Source organism: Symphodus melops (genome assembly GCF_947650265.1).
Source record: "Symphodus melops genome assembly, chromosome: 17".
Lineage (NCBI taxonomy): Eukaryota > Metazoa > Chordata > Actinopteri > Labriformes > Labridae > Symphodus > Symphodus melops.
Window position 1 is genome coordinate 21769614 of NC_136707.1, and position 26043 is coordinate 21795656.

At 40.4% G+C, this 26043-nt stretch overlaps 1 protein-coding gene and 1 long non-coding RNA gene across 4 annotated transcripts in view; one reads left to right on the plus strand and one right to left on the minus strand.

Annotated features, from left to right (window-relative positions):
- septin9a (septin 9a) overlaps positions 1-26043 on the minus strand; it is a 58364-nt gene that overhangs the window by 21569 nt on the left and 10752 nt on the right. For 2 of the 3 annotated variants that reach the window (XM_079367308.1, XM_079367306.1), the window contains exon 2: positions 18602-19348. In XM_079367308.1, the coding sequence (XP_079223434.1) occupies positions 18602-19348 (747 nt within the window). Of the gene's footprint in view, positions 1-18601; positions 19349-20000; positions 20276-26043 lie in introns of those variants that run through there. The other variant, XM_079367307.1, reaches the window with a different exon arrangement.
- LOC306838893 lies at positions 317-4164 on the plus strand. Its single transcript, XR_013781134.1, has 3 exons — positions 317-531; positions 2767-2806; positions 3170-4164. It is a non-coding gene; the product is annotated as an uncharacterized lncRNA (long non-coding RNA).

Below are 26043 nucleotides of genomic sequence, written 5' to 3' on the forward strand. Positions count from 1 at the left end.
AACTTGTTTGGCAATGAGCCCCAATTATGACTTTAATCTGAAATATGAAGGTGAATGACATTTGAAGGATTTAAAAACGTCTGTAAAGAAGCCTGTGAGTAAGATCAGAAGAAACCTCCTCCACCTTTAGGTCAAAAGACATCCACGTTTTGGACCTGTTGCTTCTTGAAAACCCAACAGCAGAAAGCCAAAAAAAAAGTTCATTCAAATTATTAAAAGAACTGCAACAATTCTTTTGTTTTTTCCCCTCCTTTCTATACAAAACACTTCAGTATTTAAAAGAAGACATTCTGCACCTCCCTGGGATTGTGAGGACCAGTTTGGTTCGATAGTTGTTGTTTTTTGAAAGGACTTAAACAAATGGGTCAACCAGCATTCTTCATCAAATCCCACATTTACCAAACAGTGAGGAGTTTTGGACTGACATTAAGAGCCGACACCTCTTCATGAGCTACAGAAGCATCCACGATCATCAGGAATAATCTGCTTGTAATGCCTGTTATTGCTGGACCAGCTTCAGTATCTGATGAGGTGAGTTACAGCACGCTGCATAACGAGCCTTTGTTTACATCCATCATTTCACAGAAGCTTAGCCAGACAGGATAACATAACATCGCACATACATGTAGAGGACAGAGATATAGCATGCTTCTATTGCAACAACTTTCATTTATTTCAACTTAAGAGCTCTGTATAGAAACGTGAAGCTCATCGTAATCTTTCTGAAGTCATTGTCCTTCAAGCTCCTAAAACAAACCCACACTCTTTTTGAGGGTCGCCTCTCTCTGAAGGGTTAGACTTAAACAAACATCGCTGAGCTCCTCAGAGATGCAAGCATTAAAACTATGTCGTCCCAGTTGCCATTATCACCCAAAAAACGATGTTACACTGCAGACTTGACTCGCCCGGTTTGAGTGCAAAAAAAAGAAAGATAAAAAACGACAGTTGACAGAAAACTGTATAGATGTTATAGATGAGTTATCAAACATTATGTAAGATAAAAAACAATGACTTATCCCCCTCTTGTGTGCTTTAAGAGCTGTAACTGCACAGTGAGCCCACAGAGCATGACAACCATCATGTTTGATTCCACACCACTTGGCATGCTCCTTTTATTACAGAGCTGCTGCCCTTTTACGATGAATAAGATGTTGATTTTGACGAGACATGGGCTGGATAGTCAGAAAGTCTGTGGCTGATGATTCTGGCCGGGGTTGAGCCAACATGGTGTCATGTGTTGGAAGGAGGAGTACAGGGCTGCCTGGCTGACCCCCTCACAGAGTTCCACACAGCTGTCCAAGGTCTTTCATAACACAGAAACATGAGGAATACAAGCAGCATGACTCACTGGGTGCATCATATTAAAAAACTTCTCTCACTGCTCTTTTCTTCCTCTGCAGAGAGGTTGCTATCTTTAAACATTCATGTGAAATAACTGAGGCAAAGGGACTGAAGGGAGACATCGGACATCTGTTAAATTGCTCTTAATTCTGTGATTTTACATGTCACATCTAAAAGTATTTCAGTGCAATCCAACCTGATACAAGCATGTCACGCTGTGCTGTTAGCCAGAGCACGTTGAGGTTGAGAGGAAAAGCTTGGAGAGCATTATTTGTGTGATGGACTTGTGCTGCTCATGTGAAAGATGTGGGTGGAGAGACCAGAGATGAACTAAATGTTTCCTTTGTGTGTGTTTTTTTTTTTTACTCTTTGTGCCTCTGACAGACTTCCAAAGGCTTTATAGAGTATATCAATAGATGCATACAATGAGTGAACCCATTCGTGAGTGCATGGGTGTCAAATGATTGGACCCCTCGGGGTGAAAGAAAAACTGTTTTCCTGGTTAAAACGATGTAAGAAAAAAAGCATTAAAGCTTGTGTGCTGTGTATGTGTAGATACTAACACAGCAGGATACATCTGATCTGTTATGTTCAGTCTATTAATGTAAACTTGAGTTGGCTTTAAAGCAGGTGTGGGAGACTAACTACCTGTGTGACAGCATCTCCTGCTGGAGGCTGACAGAGTTGCAGCAGTGCAAGCTTAAAGACTGAAAAGAGTCTTAAAACATCCTGTAGGAAATAAAGGGAAAGGCACAGATAGAACTTTTTGATGAAAGATGAATCTCTCGTAAGAAAAAAGGCAATTTATCGTCTTTGTCCTGCAAAGTAAATACAACTGTTGGACTTCTGGTCTAAAGCCATAACAACATTGTTTAAAACTCATCTTTGAGTACTAGTAATCATTTCACAGTTTATTACATTTGTGAGGCAAAAGTTAAAAATAGAGAAAAAAATATGAACATAAACCTGACACTCAGATGCCTGCAAAAATGTCCGTCCGTTTTGAGGCTTCCAAATGGACTGCAGGAGATCACAGTAGTTTAAAAGCCTTATTAAATAATTTATGAAAAGAAACCTTCAAAACTAAAAATGCTCAACTAAACCATAAAAAACCAAACACAATTGAGCTATATAAATCATGTTTGTAATGTACTGCTACTCATTATCCTTAACATGGCCATGAGATATCCAGATGACTCCCTAAACAGAATTTAAACAAATAATTAGCTCTTTGTAATTCAACACGTTTACAGAGAAGAAAACCCCAGCACACATTTGAAGGCGGCACTACTTTGGAAAAACGAAACACAAGTCTCCTTCAAATGGTTGCATTTCAAAACCTCCAGCAGAAGCAGAAAACTTTTTTTTCTTAAGTTTCATATCCAGAGAAACAGAAACTGAAGGATAAAATGTGCTCTCACACAGACGCAGAGACCAGACGTCCCCCAACTGCAGACAAGTGAAGGTGAGCTCTCTTATTCACTGACTGCATGAATCTTGTTCAGCACTTCTGATTCTAAAAATCTGCCCATGCACCGAGAGATGATGCATTCATGCTGAATCTGAAGAGGGAGATGAGGCAGACATGGAAACATATCCTTTTAATGCTACTCATGAAATTAAAGTCTGATACTTAAAATCATTTAACAGATCATGAAATGGATCATGTCGTGCATTTAGTTTTTAACACATGGACTTTAAACGTATACAGTGGATTGCACTGAAAGAGGAACTTTAGCTTTCTGGAGCAATCTTTTAACAAAACCACATTCTGATTAAGAGCACGTTTGGGAAGAATAATGACAGCTTTTTACACTTTTTTTTACAGGATGATGAAGATTACAGGACCAGTTGCATGTTGGGTGGCTCTGCTCTTTGTTCTGAACTCTGCATCAGCTGTGAAACAGCTCAACTCCATCAGTGAATTGAAGAGAATCGACTTTGGCCGATCCGTACCTGCACACACTCTTGTGCTGCTCCACTGGTTTGCCCACACGATTTTCATTGATGATAACAATGAACTACAGCTGACCTTTGACCCAAGAAATGGAGATTATGGCTCACATCAATTCCACAACTATGAGCATTTATTGGCCCCTCTGCCTCAAGGTCAGCATTACTACATTGTTGGTAATGTTGATCAACACACAACAGTCCCGCTTCCAGCTCATGTTGAAAATCCTCCAGCTTTACTTGATGGAGGAAACAGGGACAGGATCATTATTAGAGTCAGGGGGCAGAGGATTGACCAGGTGTACGTCACACAGCATTATGACAATTCTCGGGGGACAACGCGGTATGATCCAAATCATACCTACCATATCAGTCACCACCTCTTAAGACAGATCAGAGAGTTTGCTATGAGAGGAAACCAACGGACTCTGTTAAGTCTCAGGAACCGCTTTGGAGATGAGGCTGACGTGTCCACCATCAGAAACACATGGGGGAACCTCGCCTGCCTCGGACTCTTATTGAGTATTGTGATGCAGAGACAGGTCTACTATCAGGAACAAAGCAGAAGACCAGGAAACAGCAACAGTCATGAGTCTAAGCCCGCCGCACAATCCAGAGACGACGACCAGTGCCTGTGTTGGTGTTTGTTTATTGTCATCTTCATCATCATTGTTGCCCTTTTTATCTTCCTCTCCTCCAGCGGGGAGAGGGTCTTTAGATTTTAGGTCCAATTTAGTCAATCGTCCAACTTCAGACTACAATCTGTGTTCAGCACATCTTATTGATGAGAAGAAGTGATCAGATGTTGATACATATTTTCATTGTGTTGAATTATCTGCATTAATTAAACTGAATTATCCACCTGGTCAATGTCAGAGATTTTATTCTAAGATTGAGGAAACTGAACCTCAATCACAGATGAGCATAGAGATCAGAGTCTATACGATGTGTCATTAGATAAAAGAACCAGTAGATGTTGGATCAAACATTGTTTTCTAATTGCTGATACCCTTCTTATTATTATTATTAAAGTAGCACGATGTTAATGTTTTTAAAGTCCTTTTTAACATTCTTGATCATCCTTTCAACTTAAAGACTTTTATTTCCTCTTATTTATGAGTTTATTAGACTGTCAGCATACACTTGACCTGGCTGACTAAAGACATTCTTGGTCACATGCTTAATAAGGCAGGCTATTAACAACTACAGTAATATTTCCTCCCCTGCAGTTCCACACAGTGTCAAAACTGGATCTGCATGCCACTGAAATGATCAGATGACTTACAGGTTTCCTCATTCCTTCACAATTATGCCTCTCTTAACTGCAGATCAAAAGAACCAGCTTTTAACTGTTGTATTACAACCTTCCCTGTGACAGTGGGCAGCACCTTTTCTTCTGTCTGTTTCATTTCCAGAGAAGCCATAACTTTGGGAGTTTAACTTTTCTCACAGAATCAAAGAGAGCAGACGTCTCCCAGCAGCAGGTCGGCACAGATGAGCTCTCTGATTGATTACTGATTATTAGTTTTTCATTCACCAGGAACCTATTTCACATAAAGGTTGTTCATCGTTTGACTCAAACGTCTTTGTGAGTATCTTGTTATTGTTTTCCTGTCATGTCAGTGAACATTTTATAGAACAGTTTATGTTTCATTAGTTAAAAAGTCAATAATGAGTAAGTATAAATAAGTCTATCATAAGTCTATTTTGCTTTTTTAAAACATGTAGCTTGGTTAATCAGAATGTTTTGGTTGAAAATGTGGAATAGTTTTTTCTTATACTTCCTTGTAAATAATCAAATTGTATGTGGTTAACGTGTTACTGACTGGGCAGCATGAAGTGTTAGACATACACTGTTAAAACAAACAGGAAGACAGAAAATAAATAAATACGTCTACTTTTGATTTGTTGAAGTCTGATGACAGGTTGAGATTCCCCCCCCCATATCATTTGATGCACGTCTGGTTAACACATGAGTTTAAAATAACTTTTTGAAATGCTTTTACAGGATGATGAAGATGACTGGAAGAGTGGTGTGTTGCTGTGTAGCTCTGCTCTTTGCTCTGACCTCTGTGTCAGCTGTACAAGTGCTGAAGTCAATCAGTGATTTAAAGAATCTTGACTATGGACCATCGGTACCCGAACACAGTCTCGTGCTGCTCTACTGGTTTGCCCACACAGTTACTATTGACAGTGATTCAATATGGCTGACATTTGACCCAGAAAATCAATATAGCTCACATCGTTATCACAACCGTGAGAGTGTGTTGGACCCACTGCCTCGAGGACGACACTACTACACCATTGGAAATCTCAATGAAGTCACGTCAGTTCCACTTCCATCATATGTTCTCCATCCACCAACTTTCTTTACGGAACAAAATATGGACAGGATCATAATCAGAGTCAGTGGGCAGAGGATAGATCAGGTGTATCTTACACAGCATTACGGCAGTTCTCATTACCGTAGGACAGAATATGATCCAAATCGAACCTACCAGATCACTACGCGCCTCTTAAGACAGATCAGACAGTTTTCTATGGGAGCAGACTACCAGACCCTGTTGAGTCTCAGAAACCGCTTTAGAGGTAATGCTGATGTGTCCAGCATCAGTAACACATTAGGAGACCTCGCCTGCCTTGGACTGTTTTTGTGTATTGTGATGCAGAGACAGATTTCCTTTCAGCAACAAGGTAGAAGACCAGAAAACAGGAACAATGAGTCAAATGAGAACAGCAGTCCAGTCAATAACTATGAGACCAGAGTTCCAGTCAATAATTATGAGACCAGAGTTCCAGTCAATAACTATGAGACCAGAGTTCCAGTCAATAACGATGAGACCAGAGTTCCAGTCAATAACTATGAGACCAGAGTTCAAATCTATGACTATAACCATGAACCTCAAAACAACAACCGGTGCCTGTCGAACTGTTACTGCTACATTTCACTTTTGTTAATGATTTTAGTAGTAGTAGCAATTATAATTTATTTGATATTTCGTTAAACTAAGGATTAGAAATATAGCTCCATATGGATGAGAATCTCTGACCCGAGACTTTATCCAGTAATGACAACAACTTGCTCATCTAAGAGAGGTGGTAATCTTTTTTTTTATCATTAATTGGGTTTGTAGAGGTACGCCGATTTACTGACTGGTGTTAGAAATCTGCTGGTTTTTCAGCCTGTTCGCTGACCGGCTGGTCCTCTCCAGTTGTCAGTTTCTGTGTCGATCTCAGATAACCACACACGAGCACCACATCTTTGCCATGCACACAGTGACACCATTATCTTTCCAACATTTGACCTTTGACCTCCACACTGTTTCAGACACTGAAAAACATCTGCTGTAGATGACTTATTTTGTTATTTTCCTGTCTTGAAAGTTAGAAGCGATCAAAGACGCAATGACGGAATGATTAAATGGACTATCAAATACCAGGAAACATAAAGTAGTAAAATATTAACTCAGTACAAGATCATATAACGGTATGATTCTACACCTTCTACGCTCAGCGGGATGCTTGCTGTCCAACGGTCTCAGTTTTACATTTGGGAGAGTAAACGTGTTTATTCATTTGGCAGAGAGTACTAGAAAACATGGGAACATGCACTGGTTTAACATATTGCCAAACTATGGGCTACTTAAAAGACCAACGTTCAACGCTGTAGGTGAGAGCTTGAAGAGCTCATGGGATCGCTTTCTTGCTGTTGTCGGGACGCTGTAATGAACTGTTTGAATGACTGGGGCTATTAAATGCTTCTTTATTATGTGTAACGTATCGCAGGTCTTTGAATCATTTGTAACTAGTGATGATGTGGTTTGATTGTTTTTTAAATAAAATACTTGAATGAGAAAAAAAAAAGTTAACAGACTGCATTAAATGAGGAGCCTTTCCTGGCTTCTGTCTGCTCACACACATTCATACATGTAGGGCCGCCATGCAACACGACTGAACAGCACATCTGTCGCACAAATTCATACACTGCAGCCTGGAGCTTTTTTAAATATTATGCAGGTTTATACTGCAGCCAGTAGTTCACCAGTCCAAAGTACACACTCATAGTTCAAACTGGACCTGTACTGGCTCATTTTAATCTTTGATACACTCATAAAGAGAAGACTCAGATAACTCACAGCTTTCCTCCTCTCTTTGGAAAACCACTCCTTAAATAAACAAACAAAACATCATCAGCTTTTTGCATTTCTACAAGCACACTGCAGCTAATCACTTGAAGGAGAACTACTTCAAGTGTTTCAAAGTTCAAGTTTAAGTTTCATTTAAATAACTGTTGCTATTATCAAACTTCCTGTAACCGCCTGAAACACTCCTCTTTGTGACTTTCATTTCCACTGAAACTGAAACTCGGCGAGTTTTTTTCTTGCAGTCACACAAACAAAGAGACCAGACGTCTCTCGGCAGCCGACCAGCGCAGGTGAGCTCTCTTTATTTGATTCACCGGGAAACTAATTAACACACATCATTTACAGCAACCGACTCAAACTTCTTCTGTGTTTTCCCTCCTGTTACAACTGCTATTTGTTTGTGTCTGTACAGATATAAAAGGTCACAATTAAAAACGAAATGGCTGCACAGTCGGAGGATGTTGAGGTAAACTGACTGACTCAGGCTACTTACTTTCTTAGCTTCATATGAACTTAAAAATAATTCCACAGAATGCAGACTAAACCTCGTACTAGTCTGCACTGTCCGATGATTTCATCAGATCAAACCTGGAACTCAAATGAAGCACAAACTTGATTCTGTTTAAGACGTTCTGAGAAACTAAACATTTAGAAAAGATTTATAAAGGAGGAAAAACTGGAACAGCTGATTGAATTTTATTTCCCTGTATTTCACCTTTCAAAATACTTTTACCAATAATTATCAAAATAACTTCTATTTAAACAGTACCATTGTTGGGGGGGGGAAGTTGCACAGTGCTTTGCAAACATCTTAAAAAAAAAAAAGAGTTTTAACCCTAACCAATTGAATATTGACCAGGTTCAGGTGATGTGAGTGTTTTTATGAGGGGGTCAATCGTGTAGACTTTATTTTCAACAAGATGAGCACATGATGCAATCACTGAGAGGTCGGTACGGAGTAGGTGTGTATGTTGTACTTCTTCAGTCTATTTTTAGGACCCGGGCACCGAACATTCAAGGATGTTTTCCTCATTCTTTTTTTCTGGTAAATTGGCCGTGGAAACTTGTTTTATATGCTTAACATGTCTCACATAGGACTTTAGCTAAATGACTCCACAGCACAATTTTAAAAAACTCAGCTCCTGAAGTCTGTTTCATGTGGAAGTATGAACACTGGTGGGCATTTTCACAATGTCAAGGTTGTAAAAGGCTCTTATTTCGATAGTTACAGGAAATCTGCAAATTTGACATGATTTTCACAATAATGTCCTTTTGAAGCTATTTCTGGAACAAACTCCTCCAAAGTGATTTGTTCCATCCTGCTCATGCGTTGACAGAGTTTCTGATAATTCAACATCATTCCTTAGGTATCGAATTGGGTGCCCATGGATTTGAGTGTGCCAGTGTGTCAAAACTGGATCTGCATGCCACTGAAATGATCAGATGACTTACAGGTTTCCTCATTCCTTCACAATCATGCCTCTCTTGACTGCAGATCAAAAGAAGCAGCTTTTAACTGTTGTATTACAACCTTTCCTGTGACAGTGGGCAGCACCTTTTCTTCTGTTTCATTTCCAGAGAAGCCATAACTTTGGGAGTTTAACTTTTCTCACAGAATCAAAGAGCAGACGTCGCCCAGCAGCAGGTCGGCACAGATGAGCTCTCTGATTGATTACTGACTGATTATTAGTTTTTCATTCACCAGGAACCTATTTCACATAAAGGTTGCTCATCGTTTGACTCAAACGTCTTTGTGAGTATCTTGTTATTGTTTTCCTGTCATGTCAGTGAACATTTTATAGAACAGTTTATGTTTCAGTAGTTAAAAAGTCATATGAGTAAGTATAAATAAGTCTATCATAAGTCTATTTTGCTTTTTTAAAACATGTAGCTTGGTTAATCAGAATTTTTTGGTTGAAAATGTGAAATAGTTTTTTCTTATATTTCCTTGTAAATAATCAAATTGTATGTGGTTAACATGTTAAATATAAAGTCAAACTGGGGCCCTGACTGGGCAGCATGAAGTGTTAGACATACACTGTTAAAACAAACAGGAAGACAGAAAATAAATAAATACGTCTACTTTTGATTTGTTGAAGTCTGATGACAGGTTGAGATCCCCCCCCCCCCCCATCATTTGATGCACGGTTAATGGTTAACACGTGAGTTTAAAATAACTTTTTGAAATGCTTTTACCGGATGATGAAGATGACTGGAAGAGTCGTGTGTTGCTGTGTAGCTCTGCTCTTTGCTCTGACCTCTGTGTCAGCTGTACAAGTGCTGAAGTCAATCAGTGATTTAAAGAATCTTGACTATGGACCATCGGTACCCGAACACAGTCTCGTGCTGCTCTACTGGTTTGCCCACACAGTTAACATCAATCAAAACAGTGAAATGTGGCTGACATTTGACCCAGAAAATCAATATAGCTCACATCGTTATCACAACCGTGAGAATGTGTTGGACCCACTGCCTCCAGGACGACACTACTACACCATTGGAAATCTCTATGAAGTCACGTCAGTTCCACTTCCACCTTATGTTCTCCATCCACCAACTTTCTTTACGGAACGAAATATGGACAGGATCATAATCAGAGTCAGTGGGCAGAGGATAGATCAGGTGTATCTTACACAGCATTACGGCAGTTCTCATTACCGTAGGACAGAATATGATCCAAATCATACCTACCAGATCACTACGGACCTCTTAAGACAAATCAGACAGTTTTCTATGGGAGCAGACTACCAGACCCTGTGGATTCTCAGAAACCGCTTTAGAGGTAATGCTGATGTGTCCACCATCAGTAACACATTGGGAGACCTCGCCTGCCTTGGACTGTTTTTGTGTATTGTGATGCAGAGACAGATTTCCTTTAAGCAACAAGGTAGAAGACCAGAAAACAGGAACAATGAGTCAAATGAGAACAGCAGTCCAGTCAATAATTATGAGACCAGAGTTCAAATCAATAACGATGAAATCAGAGTTCCAGTCAATAACTATGAGACCAGAGTTCCAGTCAATAACTATGAGAACAGTTTTCAAATCTATGACTATAACTATGAACTTCAAAACAACAACCAGTGTCGGTGGCGCAGATGTGTCATTTTGTTTGTACTGATTTTATTGGTTGCATTTATAATTTTTTTTTATAGGATTAGAAATATAGCTCCATAAGGATGAGAATCTCTGACCCTAAACTTTATCCAGTGATGACAACAACTTGCTCATCTAAGAGAGGTGGTAATTTTTTTTTTATCATTAATTGGGTTTGTAGAGGTACGCTGATTTACTGACTGGTGTTAGAAATCTGCTGGTTTTTCAGCCTGTTCGGCCATAAACACTGACCGGCTGGTCCTCTCCAGTTGTCAGTTTCTGTGTCGATCTCAGATAACCACACATGAGCACCACATCTTTGCCATGCACACAGTGACACCATTATCTTTCCAACATTTGACCTTTGACCTTCACACTGTTTCAGACACTGAAAAACATCTGCTGTAAATGACTTATTTTGTTATTTTCCTGTCTTGAAAGTTAGAAGCGATCAAAGATGGTAAATATGAGTGTATCAGTACGGACTAATTCTGTCAGGACAAGAATCCAGGGATGGAGTTCATAGGGTGACACTGTAAAGCACACAGGGAGGCCATGTTTGAAACAACCTTTAACAGAAGAGGATCATTCAACAGAAGGACCTACTGGAGCATGTGATGACAGAATGATTAAATGGACTATCAAATACCAGGAAACATAAAGTAATCATATAACGGTATGATTCTACTCCTTCTACGCTCAGCGGGATGCTTGCTGTCCAACGGTCTCAGTTTTACATTTGGGAGTGTTAACGTGTTTATTCATTTGGCAGAGAGTACTAGAAAACATGGGAACATGCACTGGTTTAACATATTGCCAAACTATGGGCTACTTAAAATACCAATGTTAAACGTTGTAGGTGAGAGCTTAAAGAGCTCATGGGATCGATTTTTTGCTGTTGTTGGGACGCTGTAATGAACTGTTTGAATGACTGGGGCTATTAAATGTTTCTTTATTATGTGTAATGTATCGCAGGTCTTTGAATCATTTGTAACTAGTGATGATGTGGTTTGATTGTTCTTTAAATAAAATACTTGAATGAGAAAAAAAAAAGTTAATAGACTGCATTAAATGAGGAGCCTTTCCTGGCTTCTGTCTGCTCACACACATTCATACATGTAGGGCCGCCATGCAACACGACTGAACAGCACATCTGTCGCACAAATTCATACACTGTCGCCTGGAGCTTTTTTAAATATTATGCAGGTTTATACTGCAGCCAGTAGTTCACCAGTCCAAAGTACACACTCATAGTTCAAACTGGACCTGCACTGGCTCGTTTTAATCTTTGATACACTCATAAAGAGAAGACTCAGATAACTCACAGCGTTCCTCCTCTCTTTGGAAAACCACTCCTTAAATAAACAAACAAAACATCATCAGCTTTTTGCATTTCTACAAGCACACTGCAGCTAATCACTTGAAGGAGAACTACTTCAAGTGTTTTAAAGTTCAAGTTTCATTTCAATAACTGTTGCTATTATCAAACTTCCTGTAACCGCCTGAAACACTCCTCTTTGTAACTTTCATTTCCACTGAAACTGAAACTCGGCGAGTTTTTTTCTTGCAGTCACACAAACAAAGAGACCAGACGTCTCTCGGCAGCCGACCAGCGCAGGTGAGCTCTCTCTTTTTGATTCACCAGGAAACTAATTAACACACATCATTTACAGCAACCGACTCAAACTTCTTCTGTGTTTTCCCGACTGTTACAACTGTTATTTGTTTGTGTCTGTACAGTTCAATTAAGAAAACTTTAATTTTCCCCGGGGGTAATTTAAAAAAAAAAAGGAGAAAAAAAAAGAGACACATAAATGGTCACAATTAAAACAAAATGGCTGCACAGTCGGAGGATGTTGAGGTAAACTGACTGACTCAGGCTACTTACTTTCTTAGCTTCATATGAACTTAAAAATAATTCCACAGAATGCAGACTAAACCTCGTACTAGTCTGCACTGTCCGATGATTTCATCAGATGAAACCTGGAACTCAAATGAAGCACAAACTTGATTCTGTTTAAGACGTTCTGAGAAACTAAACATTTAGAAAAGATTTATAAAGGAGGAAAAACTACAGCTGGTTGAATTTTATTTCCCTGCTCCTGACACACACGGGGAGTATTTCACCTTTCAAAATACTTTTACCAATAATTATCAAAATAACTTCTATTTAAACAGTACCATTGTTGGGGGGGGGAAAGTTGCACAGTGCTTTGCAAACATCTTAAAAAAAAAAAAAAGTTTTAACCCTAACCAATTAAATATTGACCAGGTTCATGTGAGGTATATAGTGTTTTTATGAGGGGGTCGATCGTGTAGACTTTATTTTCAACAAGATGAGCACATGATGCAATCACTGAGAGGTCGGTACGGAGTAGGTGTGTATGTCGTACTTCTTCAGTCTATTTTTAGGACCCGGGCACCGAACATTCAAGGATGTTTTCCTCATTCTTTTTTCTGGTTAATTGGGCGTGGAAACTTGTTTTATATGCTTAACATGTCTCACATAGGACTCTAGCTAAATGACTCCACAGCACAATTTAAAAAAAACTCAGCTCCTGAAGTCTGTTTCATGTACGAGTATGAACACTGGTGGGCATTTTCACAATGTCAAGATTGTAAAAGGCTCTTATTTCGATAGTTACAGGAAATCTGCAAATTTGACATGATTTTCACAATAATGTCCTTTTGAAGCTATTTCTGGAACAAACTCCTCCAAAGTGATTTGTTCCATCCTCCTCATGCATGACAGAGTTTCTGATATTTACTTAGGTATCGAACTGGGTGCCCATGGATTTGAGGTGCATAGAGCTGAAGCTTAGTAACAACAGTAACTTTTTGAATGTCTTCACAGGACGATGAAGACAACAGGAAGAGTGATGTGGTGCTGTGTTGCTCTGCTCCTTGCTCTGACCTCTGTGTCGGCTGTGCAAAGGCTCAATTCAATTGATGATTTGAGAAGAATCGACTTTGGCGGATCTGTACCCGAACACACTCTCGTGCTGCTCTACTGGTTTGCCCACACAGTTAATATTGGCAGTTATTCAATACAGCTGACATTTGACCCAGACGAAGATTATGGCGCACATCATTTTGGTGACTTTGCGAATATATTGGACCCACTGCCTCGAGGATACAAGTACTACACTGTTGGAAATCGGTATAAAGACACATCCAGACAACTCCCAGGTTATGTCTTCAATCCCCCAACTTTGTCTAATGAAGGAAACAGGGACAGGATTGTATTCAGTGTCAGTAATCAACAGATAGACCGAGTGTACATCACACAGCATTATCATAATTCAGACAACCAAGGGACAGATTATGATCCGGATCATACCTACCAGATCACAACGGACCTCTTAAGACAGATCAGACAGTTTTCCATGGGAGGAGACTACCAGACCCTGTCTACTCTCAGAAACCGCTTTGGAAGTAATGCTAATGTTTTCTCCATCAGTAACACGTGGGGTAGTCTTGCCTGCCTTGGACTGTTTTTGAGTATTGTGAAGCAGAGAAACGTCTTCGTCTTTCAGGAACAAAGCAGAAGACCAGCTAACAGGAACATTAATGAGACGCATTGGAACAGAGGATCAGGTGTTAACTACACCCCACAAACCTCAGAAGAAAACCCATGCTTATTGATCCTGCTTGGTTTAGTCTTAGTCGCTTTTGTTTTCTTTATTATGATTGGGTCCAAATCACCTCGTTATTGAACGTTGGTCCTTTAAGGTTTAACATTTAGCTCGTTATCTTTGTGTGCTCTGCAGGGCTGTCAGTCAGTCAGCCATCTTCATTCAGATTACAAGCAGTGATCAGCTTATCTTCACAATCATGTTAGGAGGTGATAAGTACATACTTTGGGTTGACTGTTCTCTTTGTACAGTAGTTGAGGTCTTTAACTTCCTGCCACTGTTTCAGACATCTTTCAGGTTGATCAACTTCACCTGCCTGTATAAAAATATGTTATAAATGAACTTTCCTTGTTTTACTACCTTGAAAATATATAAATGATTAAAAAAGCAACTGCGTTAATATAGAGCCTTTCTAGCATTACCACTTAAAGTGCCTTTATACCACCATGTTTTATTGATCCTTTTACACATGTAATCATAAATGCAAAGCTTCTGATCCTTTGTTTATTATCAGCTGGTTATTCCTTCAGGGGCAGTTTATATTCTGTTTGTAGATCATTTTTGTTTGTTTTGTTGGCCAATCGGCCTTCATTCGATAGGAGAGGGAAAATCTGAAGAGAACATGGAGGAGACAAGGTGGGATAACAGGCAGCAAAGGGCCAAAGGGATGGAGACCAACATGGGGCCGCTGCAGCGAAGATGCCTCTGTTCAGACTTTATTCAGTGTACATTTACTAATGGTTTTTTATTTTTCTGTCACGTAAAAATGATGTTGAATAAAGGATGATTTACCAGACAAACCCATAGCAGTGTCTTATATAGCACAAGTGTGTAAGATGTGTGAAAACAGGAACGTCTGTTGTTTTTAACAGTATCTATGCCTCATGAAAAACAACAACCCAACAAACAGATTAAAAGCTTATCTGTGTGACTGCTTTATCCCTTGTGACATTCACAAGTGCTTGTTCGTAGCCAAGTTGCAGGCATTCCTATCAAAAAGGCCTTTATGTTTGTGTGAAAGAGATTAATTCTGTTTGAATGTGGGAAAAACGAGGTTAGCACAAGACCCAACAGATCATCAGATAGTGAGTCACCATTCAAAACTGCTGCAGACTCAGCTTCATATGAATGTTCTTCAAAGATCCTCTCAACACTGTCGGAGTTCAGCAGGAACTCTTAATAACAAACAGGCCCTGCAGCTTGTTTGGCCTGATTAAAAAAAAGAGACTAAAAAGCCGATAGATTCGATCAACAGCTGTAGTTCAATGTAAGGACAGACAGTACTTTAACAAACACATACCTGCCTTACAATAGGATCACCCTGAATAGGATTACCTCTGTATTCATTGTCAATCAGAGTACAGCAAACAAAGATGTGTAGTTTACAGAATGAATGAATTTGTTTGCCTGTAACATGAGATCACATCCTGTTGAATCACCAAAACGCTGTGTGCAGCTGCTCATCATTAAAGCAGCTAAATGCACCGAAGCGAAACATGTCATTACAGCACCTTGTTCTTGACAACATCCGCCACAAAAACAACCAGATATCAGCACGTTCATCACAAAGTCTCCCCCCGAGGGAGACACTCTTCAGCCTGTCATCTGTGAGAGGAGGATTGTGTACAATGAACACTTCAAACAGGCAAAGACACTTTGAGCCCAAAGGAAGGTACCTCGATCCAGTTCTATATAACATAAGTCAGGAAGCAATAATTTAACAAGCCAAATTATCTAAACAAAATCACGTACTGCTGGATACACTGCGGAAACAAGCTGCATCAGAAGAAAACAACAGATGATACCAAGTGAAAACACTGCCAGGTTTTCAGTCAGAAAAAACCCCCCATAAATATTTATGTGAAGATTAAAAATCAAAAAAAAGAATTTGCCTGAATCAGTGCTGTGTGTACTTGTTGAGGAAATGGAAAGCAAACTGTAGTTTTGGGCGTGTCGTCAAAACCGTGTGGTTCGTCCGTTTAGTTTTACTCCCGATCGACTCAAAGCTTAAAGGCAGATTTTCTCTTTCGGTTTTTTCCCCCTGCAAAGTCTTTTTACAGGAACTCGCTCTTTTCGCACCCTCTATTTTCCCCCCTTTTTTCTTCTCCTCTTTGACTCGCCTTTCTCCACCTACTGCTCCTCTCTTCTTCAGTCTAGCTGAGCCTCCCTCCTGCACATGCACGACCGAGTAGGAGGGTTGTAATCTGAGCCAAATGTGGCAGAAAGTGAGACTTCCTCCTCTCACTTTTTCTTGCTTATTTCCGCTCTGACACAAAAAAAACATCTCAGATATTCAGCATGCAAATTATCTGTCTGATTCACTAATGTTGTGTTCCCGAAGAAACTATGGAGCAAAAATATCAGCAAGAGGAGTGAGATATAAAACCAAACCCACGACTGTGCAGAGGACAGAGACAGACAACTTGCAGCGTAAAAAGTAGAAATTGGAGGGTTTCTATTTTTATGCAGAATGTTTTATGACCTCCAGATTTGGAATGTATCACCTCCCAGCAGCCCACGCCTGGATACTTCTCAGCCAGAGAGCACAGCAGTCTCCAGATAACAGAGCAGCACACACAAGCACACTTATGTGGACACACATTGAGACGCATTATTAAGATGAGCCAGTCTTATGGGATAAAACTGTAAAAACAAGCTTCAAGACAGGAGACATTTTAAAGCAACAGCAGAAAACCTCGCATAAATACACGCTGAATTTTCCCATCAAAGCGAAAACCGGTTTCAAGCCAAAACTGTTTACAAACTAACCTGTGAATTATTATACTCAAGTATAAAGACTGCTGCTGAAAACCACAACTTCCACTTAAAAAATACTGCGTTCGACCTCAGGATGGCGCTAAAATAAAGTACATGAGGTACCTTAAATATTCCATTTCAATTTTTGAAGATGAGGAATACCCAAAGCTCCTGAGATATGTTGCTGTGTATGTGTATTTGTGTGGAGGGTTTTATTGATTTATTGATTTATTGATTGATTTAAACATGTTTGATTTCCTTGTGTTTCAGTTGCATCCTAATAAGAACTGATTTCATTTACATTAGTGTATGCAGAAGTGTATGTCAGGCATATAAAAACTGCTACCCCTGACCCCTGCCTGTATTTTATGAATTTACAACGTGGCTGATAGAAGTTCAAGTGTGCAGGACTAACCAGCTGCTTTCCTGTATAACTGCTGTGCTGGGATCAGCCCTGGGATTCTCATCATCACACTTGCTGACCTACATACACAGTTTGTCTAGACTGAGAAGGCCTGAAGCATGGACTCATGTTATACTCTATAGATAGTTGTTATTTTTACCTCCAAGCTCCCTCGTAATTTGAACCAACAGAAATCCAAAAGTATTTCCCAAACACAAAATTTAATTTCTGTCAAACTGAAATCACGCAATGGGAAATCAAACTGGTTCAGTGTGAGAAAGTGTGATAGAAGTCCATACTATAGTTAGAAAAAGGAGAAATTAACGTTTTTGAATCAGGGTAAACATGTAGTTGCATGTGATGTTTGATTCTGTTTACATGCTAACAAAGGCCTGCATCTTAAAGTGCCTCATCAAGGCCCGGTTAGTTTTCAGCAAGAGGAGGTTGAAACGGAGCAGCAACAGTAAAAGAGGAACGATCGGATGATTTCTTCACACTTTAGCCAATAAAGGACGGTTGAAAGTTGATGTGGAAAGAGCCCAGTGAAACCAGCTCCAACCAAAACGAGGACAATCAAGTAGCAGTCGAAATAAAACACACAGCTTTATGATTAAGAAAAAAACCAACAAGCTATGGGACAAACTCTTCTTCCATAAGAAAGGGTTCATACTCGTCCAGCTATAATAAAAAAGGTACATGAAAAGGTTGAAGCAGACTAAATGTTAAACTCCCAAGCTTCTTTGGTGGCTTTGCTTTTTTTGGAAACAGTCTCTTTTCACTCAAAGGTCATATGCTGTTTAGTTTTTGCAACCATTCAGTTAAAACAAACCAAAGTTATATGAACTAAATAACAGGCTGTAAAGATCACTAATAGTGTAAACATTAAGATGTTAACCTGTGTGTGATACTACAAAATGTTTATTTTGGTTAAAGCAGTAAACATTTGTGGGGATAATTACAGACAGCTTACACTTCCATGATGATTAAAACTTAGCACGTGCTCATTCAGCCAGCATCTGTGTAAACGTGCTGTTTGAGGGTTTAACAACACACTCCAAGCGGTGTTTTTAGATGGAATTTTTATGTTGTGAACCCTTCAGGCAAGCATGCATGAAAAACAGAGTAGAAGACAAGCATAAGGAGAGGGTGGATGGCGCAGTTAGAGGGAGGCCCGAGAATTGTAAAATGCTGAAATGCCTCACTGAGCAATCTACTTTTTTTTTGGACTAACGCCTTTGTTAGAAAACCAGGTGATCTGAGCAGGTACTCACGGTCTGCGGGTCTGGCTGTGGGGGTCTCTGTGACAGGAGACTGTACCCTCTCCACCCGAGGCTCCACCAGGGATGGCAGAGGTGCACTGGGTGCAGGAGGCGGATGGTTGTTGTTCTCCACTGGACCGCCTTGCACCAAACCGTCTGGCTGTTTGAAGACTGGCATCTCTGGCCTCCTCAGGGCCCCTTCGACTGGGCTGATGGCAGGAGATGGGGGATCTACTTTTCTCTGAGGTGGCTCTGGGATCCTTGAAACTGGGGCTGAGGTGAGCTGGGCATCCATCCTCCTGGGAGGGGCAGGGGGCTCACTGGACCGCAACATGCTGAGTTCTGCCCTCCTGTTTGTGGAGAAGGAGTTTGAGGAGGTGTCCAGAGGAGTACTCCGACTGCTCAAGCTGACCTCAGGCCGCTTGAGGCCGAAGCGAGCGATGCCTGCGCTCGGTGAGTTGTCAACCTGCTTTGAGGAGACCTCAATGGAGATTTCTGTGCGGCGGGCAGAGGCCACCTCAGGGTTACGAGCCCCTGACAACTCAATTCGCCTCATGCCGGTCTTTGGAGAGCGTGGGTTGGAGTCAGTGGGAGAAGATCTGGAAGAGGAGTAGTCAGAAGTGCGGGAGCTTAGGTCATAGCTCCGCTGACTGGAAGCAGAGGAGGTGGAAGAGCGCAGAGGGTTGGTGGTCCGACGAGACAAGGGCGAGGGATGTGTGGATGAATCCGTCTCCTCAACCTCAAACGACCTCTTCAGTGCTGGAAAACAAAATAAAGTGTAATTAGACAAGAAGCAACTAAATCTATTTGACACATCTAGTTGAAGTCAAAGAATTTGAACACATTTTTCTTGACGATGAAATCGTCTAATCATTTCTGTAAATCAAGAGGAAAAAAAAATCCAAAAGCTGTGATGAGAACCAGGACTCTTGACATATCTACAAAACTGAACTTTTAGCAACACAAAGTGACAGTTTGAAATGTGAACGTTTCAGTTATGTTCATGTTATTTAGTGCAGTGTAAAGAGCATGTCAGTCTCATAAGATGTTCTCATAAACAAAACGCTGTGGGCAGTAACAGGAATTTCTTGGCTTCCTCAAAAAGCTTTTAAACATGTTAACCCAAAAGGTAGAAAAATATAAATCACCAGCTTGATTTAACTAACCAACGATTAATTTATTGACATGTTTGTTGGTTTCTCAGGAGTGGAGCAGTTAGCATCACGTGGAGAAATGGACCGTTAGTGTGACAAAAGTTAGTGCTCGACAAGACATTCTCAATTTAAAACAAATGTAACCACAGCCAGCTTTACTCACAATCACATTTTAATTAAGGAGACGGTGAAAAGTGTACAACATTAATTCTTTTATGGTGTGAAATGAATGAACTGAACGAGCACGCTAATCTCACCAGTTTTGACGCGCTTCACATATTTCGTTAGCATGGTGGCGCTCATCATGTGTAAATCCAGTCGATACAATAAAACAATAAAAATAAACGAATTAGATACGAAATAATGTTCTCTAGTCCTCCAGCGACAACTCAACCCCCAAACGACTCCACTAAATGATCTGGTGAAAGATTATTTTTGATAATTCCCAGTTTTCCACGTCTTCTTTCTAATATTTGACGGTTGCCGCTGACTTTATCGAGCGCACCTGTTCGTTCCGCTGTTGTCATGACGATAAGCGGACTGGCCCCGCCCTTTGAACGAACGACCACATGACCGCAAACAACTTCCGTGATTGGCTGGCGTTCGAGGATATTCAAGATGCGACAACTACATTCAAATATGTTACTTAAAATTGTGCCTCGCTATCTCAACGTGCTTGCTTTCTTATTGTGTTGCTCACATGGTTGTCTATGCTATTATTTGACAAAATGAATTTATTACAATTAGGAGTTATTAATGTACTGTGCTCTTCTTTACTGTAACTCATTGGAGACCGTGATAAAGGATTAACACAAAACAATGATACACATGTATGGCACATGTATGGCAAATTGATGTACTAAAGCTGCATTCCCACCAGAATTACCCAATAAGTAACCTTTAAAGTGATTTAAAGGTTCTTCACAAATCACCAAGGTGTGAAAACCTGTTGGCAATTTAATCTGCTGATATGTGAAAAAGTCTCCTTGATGCTGCTAGAACTCAACACAATTGAAATTCTCTGCGAGTACCAGCGTAAAAGTCCCTGAGCTTAATGTCCATGTACAGAGGTTATAGCTCTTATCACAGAGGTATGGATGGGCTCAAATACGCCCTTTGCTACAATTCATCCCTGACTCTCTCCTCCCAAGGTTTCCCTTGCATCTTTAATTATAAAGAAATGAAAGGGTGCACGTTGTAATTTTCTAATTGCTCTTTTTTTTGTCGGGTTAAAGCTGTATGAGTGTGTGCAACTCTGAAAACAAAAATCGTTTGACATCTCCAGGCTGCTAAACTTCTGCTTCTCTGAGGTGAAAGTAGTCCTTCATAAGATAAAACTAATAAACACCAAAAGTCAACCACAGTCCTCTCACAGCCTCTTAGTGTTAGCACTCTCTCTCTCTCTCTCTCTCTCTCTCTCTCTCTCTCTACTCCTCATTTAACCTGGATTTTTTTTTAAAAAGAGCCCTTGAACATTTCTGAAGCCCATTAATGTTGGACACTGTTATGTGATATCATGTAAACAAGCCAGCAGACCAAACTGCCAAATAAGGACGACTTCTCAGACCAGGTTTTATTCTTCTAAGACACTCACATAAGACGATATAAAAGTTCCAGAAAGTCACATGATGAAGGGGTTGTGTTATCCAGTGTAGCATGTAGTGGAGGAGCAGCACATGGACATTCTCTACGCCTCTCTGAGCGTGACATGGAGATGAGCTGGATGGACAATAACATGAAAAAATAAAAAAGCCCTTTTGTCTTCTTTTGTTGAGAAAATGAGAGTAAGGAATTTATGTCAAGCGGCTAATTAAATAAAACAGTTTCCAACAACAACAAGAGTAATTGCTGTTTTTAAGAGATGTCTTTATAAGGTTTTTGTGAAATCACACCCTTTTGGATGTTTTTATTCTTTAATTTTCTTAACGATAGCCATTCATTTGTCATCTGTAATTACTTCACAAAGAAGTTTGTATCTTTAGCAGCAGAGTTCATCATCTGCTGGGTTCAAACTGAATCACAACATGCAACATTTTTATTTATTATAATCAGTTTTACTGTTTGTTTTTCACATTTGAATTCAGTTACTAATGCAGACATCTTATTGGCTACAGCTCCTTCTTTCCTTATGTCAGTTGTGCAACCAGATGTTGGCACTGATTGTCATTATTTCAAACCAAAAACAACATCTATATATACATACAGCTTTGATTTAGTCAGTTCATTATAAACGCTTGCTGTAGCTGACGAGCTGCAGGTTGTACATCTCCTACTCATTAGCGCGTCAACCAACAACTTTGCTTGTTTACAAAGTACACAGCAACACTAGTTGCTCTTTCATCAGTACAGCTGCTCTACAAAGATGTGCCTTCATAGCAAAGATTCATGACAGGAAGTGTTAAGACCACACATCAGATCGGGTGATTTTTGATGAATCAGGATGTCCTGATCTGCTGCACGTTAGAGACATTTAGCTGATTTTGACAGCATGCACTGTTTCTATTTCTGCAAAGTTTCACCCACCTGTAATTCATTTGAAAACCATAAGCAACACCAAAACAGCCTCACCCCCATGTTGAACTGCAGCATCATTTATCGTATATATGGAAAATCATTTGCCCTTCATCTGCTTTAGTTTTGTGTGCAATTCTTCCTATTACTAAGGCAACCAAAGAGGTCAACAAACTGGCCAAAACAAGAGTGTCAGGACATTTTTTACATTGCCACCAGTTTGACATGTTGCACACTCTCAGCTGAAGTTGGTTATGTCCATAAACTTTGCTGTTTATCACATTGGCTTTGAATGTGAAAGTGGATCAGAAGGGATAAAATCATCTGGTCCTTAAATACAGTCTTAAAGGCCAATTCTCTCTCCTAAAGGCGTCTCTCTCTCTCTCACTCGTCCAGCACACTTTCCATTCTCTGTGGAATAAAAACAACTTTTTTCTCCTCAATGCACAAAGACTATCTGTCATCACATGCTGGATGTTTTTAGCTGGAGCGTGCAGCCTGTTGGTAACTTTGGGTTCTTTTCTGGGGTTTGAATAAGTGCAGGTTTAACTCCACGTGTCCAACAGGGAGAAAAACACAACAGAGTAACTTTAGAGACCAACAAAGACCTCCAGTGTTCACTCCAACTCAGAGTGACCCTGTGTGCTTCCCCACAGCACTGAAGCTGTCAGCGTCATGAGCAGGAAACCTTTTAAAAGGGCAACCAAAGACCTTATTGATAATGTTGACGGAGGAGGGGACTCCTGGGGACGCTGATAATCAGAGGACACTTCCTCCCTCTGATACGGACTCTATCAGCATGCTTCCTCCTGGGGTTTTGTCACAAGACAAGAGTTTGTATGGTTTGAGTTCAGGGCATTTTAATCCATTTATCCCAGAGTACATTTGTTTGTTGAACTAAAAATGACTAAAAGGACCTTTGAACGATTTCCCACCGACTATTTGAAGACATATGATTCAAAGTTTTTCCCACCTGATTTGTCACATTCACACAGATTTTAACAACAATTTTAAAGTCGTTCCTTAAGACACATAACAGCGAAGATGATTACACATGATCAGTGCATCACAGACACCAACAGGGGACAATAAGAGTTAACCTCTGACCTGCAGCTCTTTCCCCGCTGATCATTCTCCCCTCTCTCCTGATTTCCTGCTCTACACGTTGTCCAATCAAATAAAGGCTGAAAGCCCAGAAATGCACCCCCAAAAAACGTTACGTCGACCCTTCTTCTTTGACAGCAGTCTGCCCACACAGCACCATATTTATGATAACTCAAGTGAAATATGAAGCTGTTAATGTGACATTACTGTGAGATTTCTCTCACTGCTGCAAACTGTCTCTGACAGATCGACCTGGTTCAGTCAGTGTGGGGCGGCTGTGGCTCAGTTGGTAGAGTCAGTCGTCCATCAACTGGAAGGTTGGGGGTTCGATACCCAGCTCCTGCAGCCACATGTCCGATAGGTCCTTGGGCAAAACCTTTAACCCTGAGTTGCTCCAGCTGCTTCATCAGCATCGAATGTGTGTAAATCAGAACTTTACACAGCAGCCTCTGCCACATGTGTGAATGTGTAGGTGTGACCTGCGGTGTAAAAGAGCTTTCAGAAGACGAGAAAAGTCCTTTCAAAACGTTTCCAAGCTCACTGAGTTCTGTTATTTAAAGAGACGTTTGTATCAGTGCTGTTTCAGTGCATTCTGGGTCACAGAGCACAAACCGACTACGCAGAGTTCCAGAAAAAATCCCAAACCACAGCTAAGTGCTAGTTCTCTTATAATAATAGTTTTCCTTTCGGCAGAGTTCTGAGATGCGACCGTGATCCCTCGTCAAATTTCTCACGTCAACATCAAGGCGTCTTTTCCAACAAAACAAGGCTCATCCCCTTCATTTAGAAAAGTTGTTAAACAATTGTTCGGTTTTGATTAAAGGGAGTAAGTGTAAAGGCCACCCAGTTTAAATTTTTCAGGGTCTCATTATATAATATACACCTCAGAAAACTAACTAAGTAACCAGTAGCAGCCTTTCACTGGGATGACTGTCCAGAGTAGAACTCTCCTTTTGTTTATCCGTGAACACCTCCAGTTGATGAAATCTTTAACCGTGACAACGTGTACGTTCATGTGTTGGTTTGCATGCAGGCTGGGCAGCGTGCTGTAAAGAGAGGAGCGTCTGTACTCTGATCCACTCCTCTACAGCTCAACCCACCACAGAAATTTACTCCTGTGGAATTTCCTCTCACTCGGCCAGTGAATGCCCTTAGCATACAGCTTACTGTACAGAGAAAACAAGAGGAAAGTGAGGGAAGATCTTCTTCATGGAATAAAAAAAACAAATCCATATTTCTCCATATTTCTCCACTGAGTAGGAAGCACAAGGGACCTCGTTTGAGGAGCTGTAAAACACGACTCTGTATGACTGTGTGTGTGTTTTCTTTGTGCTGACCGGAAAGCCGAGCGTCCCGGTCAATGAGCTGTGTCGGTTTGAGAGGATGAAGTCACAGCTGAGGTCATCAACCTCAGGGGCGTCATCAGCTTCCAGTACCACAGACCGACTTCCACTCAAAGGTGACAACGGATCAAATGACTTTCTTTCTTTCTCTCTATTGTATTGAATGCACTTACACATTTCACCAACACAGTACAAAAATAAAGACATAAAATAAGGTCATCTATTGCAACACTTTCAGTCTCATGTTGTGGACTTTCGTTGCTCTTTTACACACACAGAAAAGCCTGCTAGAGTTTAGCTATTAGCCCTCGAGAAATACAGTAAGCCCACACTGAATTGTGAAATGTTTCATAACTTCAAACCTAGAGTGAGGTGCTTTTAACTTGCTGTGAATCTAAATCAGTTCAATGCAGCTGTATCTTTATGACCGACGAAAAGTGAAGCAGGGAAATCTGCGAGAAAACTCGCGTCTTGTGTCACATTATTTGAAGCTTTCATCCCTCCCACCAGGTCAAAACATCCGCAGCATGCGGGCAAAAGAGACTTTGTTTACATTTCACTTCTCAACGTTTCACTACTAGACAATTAACATGAAGCATGATGAGAGGATATGACCATGCATGTCGAGAGAAGAGCAAAGAGCTCAGGTGTACAGCTTCATCAACAGTGGACGTCAACGAAGCTACGAATGATTCCAAACCTGAGGAGACTAAAACAGCACGCACACTGATTGTTGTGTGTTCACACATCTTTACTGCTTTTACTTTTATACAAAGAAGGTCATTTGATTTCTTTTAGTAAGCTCCAGCCACTTCTTAGATTATTTGTCGGACAAGAAAAGACATTGAGCTGTTTTCTAAAAGGTAAATGTGCTGATGGCAGAGGCTGCTGTGTAAAGTGACCGTCAGTATTCACTCACTGCTGATGAAGCAGGGAGAGCAACCTGGCATTAAGCGTCTTAAGAACACATCAGACATGCAGCAGCAGGAGCTGGAAGAGGATCGAAACCCCCCGACGACCAACACACCCGCTGACCCGCAGTCGCTCCCTTTGTTGGAATAGCTGATGTTGTTTTTGTTTCGAAGGCTGGTGGGACATTATCACAGCACGTATTTCAATACTATTTCTGTCTTTTGAAGGCCTTTTAAAAGGTGGGGAAGATCAAAAAAAGAATTCTCCTGACTGCAGATCATCCTGTGATTTTCACAGCTTGAAAAGTACAGCTTGAGCCTGATTCCTTTTTTTATTATTTTAATCTGCTGAGTTTGTGAAAACAGCTCTAATGAGGTGTTTTTTTAATTTTATTTTAAAAATGAAAACAAACTGACTCCCTGCTGCGCCT